This window comes from Trachemys scripta, chromosome 20 (assembly GCF_013100865.1).
Source record: "Trachemys scripta elegans isolate TJP31775 chromosome 20, CAS_Tse_1.0, whole genome shotgun sequence".
In the NCBI taxonomy this organism is placed as follows: domain Eukaryota; kingdom Metazoa; phylum Chordata; order Testudines; family Emydidae; genus Trachemys; species Trachemys scripta.
This window is the reverse complement of record NC_048317.1, coordinates 14,859,432-14,871,727: the sequence shown is the minus strand read 5'-3', so window position 1 is coordinate 14,871,727 and position 12,296 is coordinate 14,859,432. Positions and strand designations below refer to the sequence as shown.

General features: G+C 53.9%; 1 protein-coding gene across 1 annotated transcript in view; it reads left to right on the top strand.

The window, feature by feature from the left end:
- Positions 1–11,835: 11,835 nt before the first annotated feature.
- Positions 11,836–12,296, top strand: part of SDC3 (syndecan 3) — a 185,788-nt gene continuing 185,327 nt past the window's right edge. The window contains exon 1 of the mRNA XM_034753883.1: positions 11,836–12,065. Within this exon, the coding sequence (XP_034609774.1) occupies positions 11,979–12,065 (87 nt within the window). The 5' untranslated portion in view covers positions 11,836–11,978. The remainder of the gene's footprint in view (positions 12,066–12,296) is intronic.

The window sequence follows — 12,296 nt, the reverse complement described above, 5'->3', positions numbered from 1 at the left end:
CAGCTTGGCTTAGAATTGCGAGGGTTTTTTTGTTTGTTTTTAAATAATAAGTGACAAGTCTGTTTGTTTGCCATCTGAGCCTTTCGTGGGCCGTGTTTTCCAGCTTTTTCCTTGAACCTCAAGGGCCTGCGTCTTCAGTTTTGGCCTTAAAATGACAGCTGAGAGTCTCACCTGATCACCTGACTTTAAGGAAACCCTCCGGTACTGTGAGAGTGGGCAGTGCTGGCTTCCTGGACAACCTCCCTGGAATAAGGGCCCAAAGGGAAACAGGGAAATTCAGGAAGCCTCTGACTCAGCATCGCTCTCCTATTGCCTTGGGACACAAAGCATTTTGCAAACGTGAAGCAATACATATTTTACACTGAAACGCAGCCACCTCTGGGCTGCTGCGGAACCAGTTTAACGCTGCCCAGCCATTGAGAACCCGAGGGGAAGGATGTGATCTCATGGACACTGCTGCAGGGATTCTGAGCTGGAGAAAATGGAGAGTTAACTGGGGATGCAAGAAGCCGCAGGGAGTTGTTCGTGCCGACAATGTTCCGGACCTTGGTTTTCTGTCTCATCAGCAAGCCAGCACCTCCGACAACTCCGCGTAGCTGGGTTTGTTTGGCGATGACTCAAAGGGCCGCGCGCCACCTATTGACCCAAACCCAAAGTCCTCCAAGCAAGGCTCCCCTCCCTCTCTCGTTCCTGTCACTGTGATAAAATACATTCATAGTGCACCTCACCTACGCTCTGCCCATGGAACCCAGCTCCCTCCCTAGCTGAGCTGGGCAAAAAACACGGCAAAGTGGCTTTTGTCGTCAATCGACTCGTTATTGGCTGTATTTATTATTTTAATTTCCCAGCACTTTCTTTAATTCAAAAGAGCCTGGCGGTGGCAGAAGTGGGATGATCTGCCTTCACCTCCCCAGGCTAGAGAGCTAGAGAGCTGCTTAAGCCCTGACGAATGAGGTTTCATATCTCTGCCAACGCTTCGCTCGGCGTACTCCTGCTCCCCCAGGCCTTGCTGGAATCTCGCTATGTTCTTAACCTCAGCAGTTCCCTCCGCCACCCTGTGTCCTAGCCTTAGCCCTACGTCTAGCCCTAGACTAGCTCACGCAACCCGGCATTATTGACCTGGTCTTACTGGGGTTTGACTCCAGCCGTTTCTATAGCATTGCTCCGCACTTGTAACGGGGTAAGAGAGAAGGAAATCAGCTCCATCAGGGCAAGCCAGGGTGTGAATCTACACCACACCACGCTGTCAAGTCATGCTACCGCACGCCATGACCCGCTCCAGGACTTCCGCTGCGCCGGGCAGACTAGCTGGGGCACTGTAGCTTCACACCTTGGCTCGCTGCACGGTAACTTGCTATGTAGACAAGCCCTATACCCGCCTATTTTAGGCCTCATTTTTCGAGGTTTCTAACATGCATTGGTTATAATTTTCCACTGCCTCAGGGGGCCTGAATAATTGGACTTTGGGCAAGCGAGGTATTTGCTGTTACATACAAAGCAATCTATTTAAGAAAAAAAGTCCCAATAAAACTTTTTTTATAACCCCTGGACAACATTCCTGAAAGATTTGTTCTCTTACCGACATGCCAGCTGCAGTGCGTCCCGCCTCCTGCCGCAGCTCTGGGGACACTGCTGTGTTTATCTTTGCCTGCTTTACTTGGCTTGGATTTGTAATACGCCGCAAAGGTGCCTAGAGCCCTGGGTAGCAGGGGGTTGAATGCTTTTTCTAAACGGCTGTAAAATAAACATATAGAATACAGGAAGGGGTGGGGATGGTATAAAAATCTGTGCCTCGGTTTCCCCATCTGTAAAATGTGAGTTAATCATACTTAACTAAGGCCCAGAGGGGAGAAATAACTTGCCCAAGGTGACCCAGCAGGGCAGAGATAGGCATAGAGATCTGGTTGCCCTGAGTCCTAGTCGAGTGGACTATGCCCTAGCCCACATGGCCTCCCTTAAAGCTGCCCTTTTCTCTCCCAGTGTCTTGCCCCGAGAGGCTCTGTCAGCTGTCTGGCCCCGGGGCTGCCTCTCCCCTTGGGGTGTGCGGTGCCCGGCACACGGAGTCCTGCGCTGCTGTGATACAGTTAAGAATAAGCAAAGCCGAATGTAAGAGCTGGGGACACGCCTCTCTTCTCACTGACGAACGATGCCTTTCTGCTTTGCCGGAGGTGGAAATGGCTGCAGTGCACGATGCTGGGGAAGCTCTCAAATTAGGGGCCAGGTGGGTGGGTAGGTGGGAAGTTTCCCTCTTCCCTTTAATGCTGCTCCGAGAACCTTTTTCCATTTCCTTTCAAACCACTCAGCGTTCGAGGTGGCGGACACGACGCCCCAGTTCAATTTACAAGGGTCTCTTTGGGCTCAGCGAGTTTCCCCATGGCTGAGCTGATGGCAACCCCGTCTGGCAAAGCCGAACACTGCAGCGTCTGTTCTACATCAGCACGGCCAGTGTCTGCTGAGTAACATGGATTGATCAGAGGGTTTGGCCATGCAGGTAGGAGTCAAGGTAACATGTCTTCCTCCTACGGGACACTGAAAACCACATTACAGAGGGTCCCGTTATATGGGGGGAAGGGCACTGTGCTATCTAAGTGGTCACTAAACAAGTACTAAGGACCATGCATAAGCCATCAACATGATATAAACTGTAGACGTGCTGTAGTACTGACCTCTATTTTTTGAGCTAAAGGAGCAAGTGTATGATCTGTTAGAAGTAGTAGGCTATTATCCTCTGTCGGACCAGCCTTTCGAGGGAGGTGCGACAGTTGGCCATTGTGTTGTGTAGAAATACCTTGTAAGAAGTCCAGACTCACCCCTGCGGCGCCTCCTGCTGGTCGTCCAGGGAATTAGCTCACCAGCCTCTGGAGCGCCCTCTGCGGGGCTTTTCCAACCCCTCAGGGCAGGAGCGGGTGTCCACCCCACTACACCCTTTATTGTGGCTGACAGTGAAGCTACAACTCAGGATCTAAAAACACAGTCCCTAGCACTTGAGCATCTGCTGGTGGTAGTCGTGGTAGCGCCGCTTTTCTCTCCTTAAGACCTCAGCCACCGCATGGCAACAGTTACACACCCGAGTCTGTCGTCTACCCCATAGAGGCCAGCAATGCATGAAACACACTGGGCCAGGTGGGGGGCTCAAAGGAACATGCAGCACTTGTCTGCTCCCTCCGAAGACCAGCACTGACGCGGGATATGCACCTGCCAGGGCCGATGGTGGAGTTGATGGAAACCTGGAATTCCCATTCTGTGGGACACGTTCACATTAAACACGACCAAAAAGTTCTGAATTGTAACAAGGCCACATTTCCCACCGACAACGTTGTTTGGGGGGGAAAAAGGGTTTTGGGGCGATCAAAACATTTTAATTGTGACTTTTTGTACTTTATTTTTATATTCTATTTTGGAATATATTTTGGTTTTATATTTGATGTCTAATTTGTTATGGAATGAGCATCACATCACGACAATTGACGATGAACCAAGTAGATTGCTAAACAAAAAGTTGTTTTAAAAGGAACGTTCAAAATGTTCCATTCCGATTATTTCCCCCCGAAAAGACATGTTGTCTATATCCCCAGGCGATGTTTCAGTTCCAAGGAACCGACGTCGTCCGAGGGACAGACCCATTCCACTAGACAATTTTTCACCCATCCCTGCGAGAAACACCTCGGGCTCCTGAACCCCGGGCTCTCCAGGGGGCTGGTTCCTGTTCACGGAGTGCTAAGCAGAGCTGGGTGCCTTCCGCCAAGACAGGATCAGGGCTTCACCCCCCACCCCACTCAGCAGCATCTCCTATGGGCTAGCTGAGGTGGCTCCTTGCCTTGTGACCTGGCTTTTCGACACCCCACTCTCGCCCCATTCATTGCTCAGGAGCTGGGCCCGCACTCAAGTTTTGTGGCTCGCTGTGTTGGGCCAGTGCTTTTCTAGGCACCTGAAGGTCAGGAACCACCAGGCTCAGGCGCCAGGCTTGCAACGTCTAAGTGCCTCTGTGGATCCCACCCAAGAGTCTGTCCGTGCAAATATCCCTGATCTAGAATCAGCCAGGGGAAAACCATTGAGGAAACACCTCCAACCTCATTGCTTTCCATTGTGCACCACATCAACCTCTTTAGGGTCTGAAATGAAGATTAGGAGCAGCTACTTCTTCATCCACAAGATCTGCCTAGACGAAGGGACCATTGGGCATAAGAAGAACGTGCTACAAAACCCACCCTGAGCATTTGCAATACCTAGAATCACCAGGAGGGGGCGCCGAGCCACTTATTTTAGCCGATGGGGAAAAAAGCAGAAAGCCTGAAAGCGTCGGTGGTGTGCGCGCATGGGGGGAGAGCGCAGTGTGTGCATCTCCTCTGTAGCAGGCTGCTGCTCTGAGAACAGCTCTGAGACCGCTGCATGCAGGGAGTACTTAGAAAAATAAAGGTGCAGTATGCAGAAAACAAAGGTGTTGCGTTTTCAGAGCTCCTGGCATGCTGGGGCTAGGTCAGGCCCAGGGCCTTAAGCCCAGCGCCCGGCTATTTCCTCTTTAACTGGTCATTGGTATGTTTCACCCCCTGCTGTTAAGGGACTTGATCCACACAGTGTGGATCCAGATCTGCCTGGACGCATAGGTTACGGACGTTGGAGCGGGGGTTCATGTCAGCCCCGGCTCCGGTTGGCCGCCCTCGGTGAGGTCTTTCTGAGAGCTGTCTCCTCTGCTCGAAGCGCTAACCCCCTTGGCCGATAAATTCACAGCGCGATCATTAGCCGTGCAGAGGTTTGCAAAATGAATGTGGGCGGGGGAGAGGGGAAATCATTTCCACAGCCCAGGGGAGAAGAGCAACACAACCTATTAAGGCTCCAGCTTTGAAAACTTCATTAATGCTTATTACCCAACGAGACACTTCAGTTCATACAAGCTTTGCAATACCTGGAACTCCTGTGTTAAGCTCCCCACAGCCCCTGCAGCCCCTGCATCTACCTGAGCCCTTCGCCCGGGTTTTCTGAGCAGGAGACGGGCGACGCGACGTGTAGCTCGGTGAGGCTTTCCCTCGGTTAATTTGTCTGGATTAACCACACACGCTCCTGTCTGTGCTAAAGGGTTTTAGGAAAAGCCCCTGCTGGAAATTGGATTGTTCAGCTTTATTTTATAAGAGGAAAAATCTTGGTCCTGCTTCCCCATTGCCCTGCATCTTGCCCGGGTCTATCCACCAGCCGCTCTGAGTGCAGTGTGATACAGCTCTTGTGATCTAGCAGTTTTCCACCCCACAACGGCCTGGGTGCAGATGACCAGCCACAGCTCAGGGCACTGGACCATTGCTCTCTTGGTCCATGGCCTTGACTGCAAAACTCTGTCCAGTGGAGCAATGACTTGAACATGACGTTGGTGCAAGTGCAGGATAAATGCACGCATCAGGCTGCTTCTCACGCCCGCGTGCGCTGCACGTTGGGATTTCTCGGCTCCTTCCCTTCCCTGGGAACTAGCGTTGTTTCAGGATTGTTCCATTACAACCAGAGGGCGTGAGCAAGCCGTTACCTTCTCTCCGACAACGGGAGCCTGCAAAGGCTGTGAATGTGGCAGGCCCGCTTGTGCTGCCGGACATGGTAACACTGGCTAATGCCCAGAGATAGTCTAGTGACTCTGTACACACACTGCAGCACTGAGACGAGCCAGGACTGCTGGGTTCTAACTGCAGCACCGTTGCTGCTTGTACTGCGGTTGGGGGTAAATACACCTCTCTTGGGGGGGGGGTTTGCATGGCTTAACCCTTGGATGGTTATAAAGTGCTTTGAGATCCTGCTCTCTTAGTGGGGCGGCTGGATGCCACAATGCCTAATTTTTAGCCTAGTTGAGCCAACGGATGAGCTCTTGAGAAAATCTGGCCTCTTATTCTGTTGCCTTTGGAAAATTCCATCCCAAATGCTCTTATGTGAATGAAAAACCTTCTCCGGCTAAGATCTGCCTCATTCACACAGACTCCCTGAGAGGAAGAGAGAACCTTTTGCAGGGTAAAAGGAGCGAAGAGTCCTGTGGCATCTTATAGGCTAACAGACGTATTGGAGCATGAGCTTTCATGGGTGAATCCCCACTTCGGCTGCATGTTGGTGTGCATGTGGGGTCTATTCCAGCTCTGCCACTGAGTGGCTGTGTGACCTTGGACATGATACCTTGCCTCTCTGAGTCCCATTTTCCCCTTTAAAATGGGGCCAGTGCCCCCTGCTTTGAGATCCCCCAGCACTGCCAGCCCACAGGCTTCAACAATCACCAGCTATTACCAGAATTAAGCGTTTGGGATTCTCTTTCTTTGCCCTCTGCTGCCCGAGCCATCATGCTGGGCAGCTGTTCTCCCCACCCAGGGCTAGAATCTTCCTCGTAAAGAAGAAACGAAAGCAGGGAGTCCCATGCCAGGAGCTGGCGCTTTTCAGAAAGGACCCCAAAGATCCTAAGGCTAGAAATATAACGGCAAGATATGGAGCCATGAGCTCCTGGAGGGGGAGCTTGGGATCGGCTACAAAGGCCAGGCGAGCCATCCTGCCCGCCCCCCAGAAGCAGTCGGATAGAAGAGGACAGAGCAAGATCAGCTTTTACACAGACACGGAGAGAGGACACTGACCCGTGACCCCCAGCATGCTCAGTAATGTCCCGTCCAGAGCTCTTCTGGGGGCAATTCAACCCTTCCAAGTACATCCCTCCTGTCGCCCTCCTTCCCTGCACTGCTTCAGGGGTCAAAGAGCCCTCATTTTATAGGGCTCCAGGCTCCGCCCACTCCCTTCCCAGCATGCTTTGCTAAAAGGAGGTTGACACGCAGCCCTTTCTTTCCCCCGAGAACGTGAGCCTGTTCTGCACTTTGCCTTGGCCTATTTCTCCGTATCGGGAGCACAGAGCCAGGGGCTGCTTCCCAGAGTAGGGTGACCAGACAGACAGAATGAGTGTGTGTGGGGGTAATAGGTGCCCATATAAGAAAAAGCCCTGAATATCGGGACTGTCCCTATAAAATCGGGACATCTGGTCACGGAGAGAAGGGAAGCTCCAACTCCTCCCCGCTGGGCTTCAGCTCTGGGGCTCTCCTCCCCAAACGGGGAGAACAAGACGGGTTTGTTGAAAGCGCGGTCACTCCTTCTGACTTCCCGGTGACTGCGCTCTGCCCCACGGCTAGGTAACTGCGCGGGGCAGGGGGGTAGGGGAGGGATCTGGGAGGCGTTGGAATGAATGAAACACTCTTGGGGTTTTGCTGCTCCCCATGCCCCACTCCCTGGCTCAGTGTTCCCGGGGCTCCCTGCTCCCCATCTCCCCTGGGCTCTGCCCCCCAGCTCAGTGTTCTGGGAGACCCTACCTCTTCTCTCCCCGCTTTGAGCACAGTTTGCCTCAGCATGGTGGAGGGCGTGTGGACTAGATGCCCTCCTGAGGTCCCGTCTGCCTGACATTCCCATCATTCTGTAACTCTCTCGTTCTCTAGGTTTCCGCTTTCATGGCGACGGTTCTCACACCTCAGTGCCCGACGCTCGGCTCCTACCCGGGACTGGCCAGATTTCCAGAGGTGCTGAGAACCCGCAGCTCCCATTGACTTCAGCAGGATCTGGGGGGTTTCAACACCTCCAGAAACCAAGCCAGTCTATCTCAATGCTCAGCTATAGAGTTAGGAGCCTAACTTCAAGCCTTAAATTAATAGCTAGATAGACTTTTAGGGCCAGAAGGGCCCATTATAATGCTCTAGTCTGACCCCTGGCGTAGCATAGGCCGGAGCCTGCCTTGAGTTCATAGGTTCTCGCTGAGCTACAGCAAAGCTTCTAGAAAGACACCCTGGCTTGATTTAAAGATGTCACGTGATGGAGACTCCACCAAGTCCCGAGGGAAGCTGTTCCCGTGGTTTATTACTCTCACTGTTAAATTTGTGCCTTATCTCTAGTCGGAATTGTCTGGCATCCACTTACCAAGGTAAAGAGCCTTCAAGTTCTCACAGTCACATACCTTCTTCCCAGGTAGGTACTTATCAACGGATCCCCTCCCCGTGTTTGGAGTTTATTTACCAAAGCTTTGCATTCAAATACCATTTTCTTTTTTATGGTAATGGAAGGATATTTTTAGGCTTTTCCCAGAAAGTGTGTGAAATCCATTAGAAGGAATTAGCTGTTTCTTTTACACATCTCATTTATATCCCTTGCTGCCAACTTACCACAGATTGTCACCTCCCTCCTGGACCCGTAGAAGGCAAATCAGTTTTTCTTCTCTTTAACAGAGAACTATTGCAGGCCACCTGACAATGATAAGACTTGGCACTCATTATCCAAGGCGCTCCAACGGAGGAGTGAATGCGTTCTCACAGCTCTCACATCCATTTTAACAGAGGGGGAAAGAACGGGCCGAGACACCTTTGATCTTGTAGTTAAGACACTGAACTGGGACTTTGGAGAGTTGGGTTAAATTCCTAGCTCTTCCACAGCTGCCCTTCGTGACTGGAGACAAGTCATGTGATTGCTCTGTGCCTCAGTTTCCTCATCTATAAAACGGGGATAATAATACTTCTTTCCCCCCCTGTTTTTGTCTCTTGGAGATGGAGACTGTCACATACATGCAGTGAGTAATAACTTTCACACAGCGTTAATTTAGTATCCCACTGGAAACTTTTCTTTTAACTGGATTTAAAAAAGGAGGTGGAGGGAAATTCTGGTGGGAAGACTTCAGGCAGGAGGGAAAACGAACAGTTACAGCAGTTGAGCTTCTGTTGGTGGCAGATGTATGACCCCTGGTGGGTTTGTCTTATCTTTTAACTGAGAGCCCCTGGGTTTCCACTGCATCTGTTGTACCGCTGCCTTCCAGTCCAGGGACTGTCGGGACACACGTCTGAGACAAGGTGGGTGAGGTAATAGCTTTTATTGGCCCAACTTCTGTTGGTGAGAGAGACAAGCCTTTGGTCTCCACAGTGGGAAAAAGACCCGCTCTTAGCTGCAGTGTAGACGTACCTGTTGTGCGCAGAACCAATAGAGTCTGCATGGAAGGGAAGGGATCTGTAATGTAGGAAGAACCTTTCCCTGAACAGGGGTGTGAGCCCTTAGATACTACAGTGATGGGCCGTGGAGAAAGCCCTCAAGCCAATAGCCCGGGGCCAGAATTCCTCAGTTGTGCTGTTGGGGCAGAAGGCCCTACTGGTTAGCGCAGGGGCTTAGGAGCTGGGGTTTCTGGGTTCTAGTCCCAGTGGTGGCAGTGACTCAGTGCCTGACCTTGCAACACAGTCATGAGTGGTGAGCAGGGGCTTGAAGGCAGCAGCTGCATCTAGGGAGCTTGTATAAGGGAAACATCTGGCTAAGCGGGAGCCCCAGCCAAGCCCAGACAGCTGCTTGTAGAGGAAAACAGCTGAAGCACTTGCAGGACAGAGTGAGGAAGGTGCCTTGTGGGAAGCAGGATCTCCCTTGGCACTACTGCCGAGTGTAGCAAGGAAAAAGACAGGGCCCCTTTTTCTTTTTATAGTGAATAAAAATGCCTGGAAACTTTTTTCTTTTTTTTTTTTAAAGTTCTGGTGACCTGGTTTCTCCCAGAAGAGTCTCGGGAAGGCTGGAGAACCTGCAGGGGGCTCTGACCTTGCAGGTGTCGATGCGCGCTGCAGAGGGGAAGCTATTTTTATTTTGACCCATGAATGTTCTTTGCGTTCCCAGTTAACTCGGGAATACACTTGGGAGCAAGATCTTTGTTACAGATCACCTATTCAGGCGCACCCCGCCCTGTCTCTCCTCTTGCCAGACTGCCCGCGAACCTCACTTGTGTGGCCTCCACTTACACGTGTGCTGGAGTCTGATGGCCACAAGCCCCCTGCTAATGAACCCCCCCCTTTCCTCACCCGCACAATGACCCAGCCCTGCCCCCTGCTCTGCTGTTTGATTATCGGACAGAGCCCAGGCTCCAACACACCCCGCCAGCCTAGTGGGCACTGCATACTGGGGCATGGCCTAATGATTCAAGGCCCAGACCCAGCTCTATGCCATTTACTGTGTGAAGCCCTGATCTTGCAGTGAGGTCTCTGTGGGTTGGACCCTTGCATCCATGTAGAGCGTGTAGCTGGAGCGGGGCCCATGCGTCCTTCCTTCCAGGTAGGTACTTGCAGACCGTGTTCAGGTCACTGGTTGATAAGCCCTATTCATAGCATTAAAGGCCAGTCTATTCCAGACCAGAGAACTCCACGTCTTTCTCCTGCCCCATACTGAGGCTAGGTCTACACTACGGGGTGGTTGGGGGGGGGGGGGGTTGACCTAAGATACGCAACTTCAGCTACGTGAATAGCATAGCTGAAGTTGTGTGAGGACAGTGGCGAGTCGACCGCTGCCGCACCACCGTCGACTCCGCTTCCACCTCTTGCCGTGGTGGATTTCCGGAGTCGACGTCAGAGTCATCGGGGATCGATTTTATCGCATCTAGTGAAGACGCGATAAGTCGATCCCCAATAGATCGATTGCTACCCACCGATCCGGTGGGTAGTGAAGACGTGCCCTGAGCCCCACAATTTGGGGTTGGCACAGCTTCCAGACAGGCAGCCTGGGCTTGACAATGGCAAGAAATGAAGAATCCAACACTTCCAGTGGGAATCGGTTCCGATGATTAATCACCCTCCCTCACTGTTAACCGTTGGTGTCTCCTTCTCATTGGAATTTGTCTGGCTTCAGCTCCCGGCCATTGGTTCTTCGCTAGATTAACGAGCCAAAGCGAGAGAGGGCCTTAAACCAGTGGTTCTCAACCAGGGGCCTGGGGCAGGTTTCAGGGGGTTTGCCAAGCAAGGCTGGCATTAGACTCGCTGGGGCCCAGGGCAGAAAGCCGAAGCCCCACTGCACGGGATTAAGCCCAGGGTCCTGAGCCCTGCCACCCGGGCCTGAAGCAGAAGCCTGAGCAACTTAGCTTCACGGTGCCCCCTGTGGTGTGAGACCCGGGCCGGGCAATTGCCCTGTTTGCTACCCCCTAACGCCAGCCCCGGCTTCTATATGCAGGAAACCAGTTGTTGTGGCACAGGTGGGCAGTGGAGTTTTTATAGCATGTATGTGTGTGTGTGGTGGTGGTGGGGGGATGACTCAGCAAGAAGAAGGTTGAGAACCCCCTGCCCTTAAACCTCAGGTTTCCAGACCTCAAATCATTCTTGTAGGTCCTCTCCGAACCCTCTCTAGCTGTCCGCACCCACCGTAAGCCCAGCCGGCCTCCGCAGCAGCTCTGAGTGCAGGACCGTGGCCCGCGTGGCCAATGTGCTGAAGGCTGGGGGAAGAGGTGGGATCATAAACAGCGCCAGTCCAGGGCGGTGCCGCGTATGGGGCTTGAGCCTGCTCTGCTGCCATGGGTCTATTTTTCACACAGTCTGGGGGCGGGGGGGAGGAGATTAGGGCCCCTCCTTAGGACTTTGGCGGTAGCCCAAACCTAACAGGGGCTGATGGGAACCTGTCTCAGTGGGGAAGGGGCGTGTGTGTGTGTGTGTGATGAATTGTGTGTTGCATTCTACACTTTATGCCCATTTTGTTTCCCCAGCCTGGACCCACGAGCTGTTCCCATCCGGCTCCAGGGGACTCAGGTTGCTGCTTCTGCTAACCCCCTAGAAACAACCCGGTGGCGGCGTGTAGACACAACCCCTGCCCCAGCCTGGCCACACGGGGCCTGGCCGGGGAGAAGCCCGGGCCGAGGTGAAGCCTACGGTAGGGGGCATTGCAAGCCCTCCATCCGCCCCGGCTCTCCCCTCCCCTCCTGGCAGGGAGGGATGGAGGCGGATCAGGAGCGCACGCTTCCTGCCAAGGGACGGCTCTGATGCTCGCAGGCAAAGCCGGGGGCCGGCAGGCAGGAAGGAGACGCGCAGCCCGGCTGGACTCGGCGATCGCAGCCCCAGCCCCAGCCCCCGCCGGGAGCCAGTCCGGGCTTCGCCCCGCCGCTGCCGCTGCCGCATCGCTCCCGCCGCCGGCCCGGGCTCGGCAGCTGCCCGCCCCGGGGCTGCCTGGCTGCGTCGGGAACAAAGGGAAGTCGCCCCCCCGCCGCCCCTCCCAGCATGAAGCTGCCTTGGCTGGCGCCGGGGCCCCGGGCGCTCGGGCGGCTCCTGCCGCTGCTGGTGCTGCTGGCCGGCCAGGCTGCGCTGGTGAGTGACACCTGGTCCCGTGGGGGGGGGCTTCCTATCCCCTCCCCTCCCCCCAGCCCCAGTGGGGGATCGACCCCCCCCGCGCGAGAGGGGCCCCACCCACCCCGCCGGCACTGCCCTGCCCCCCCGGCCCCCACCCCGCTAGGGGATCATCACGGCCCCCCCCCCGGTCGCTGCTGCGGTTCCGATTGTTGCATGACAAGAAATGGGTCCTTCCCCCCCCCCCCCCCC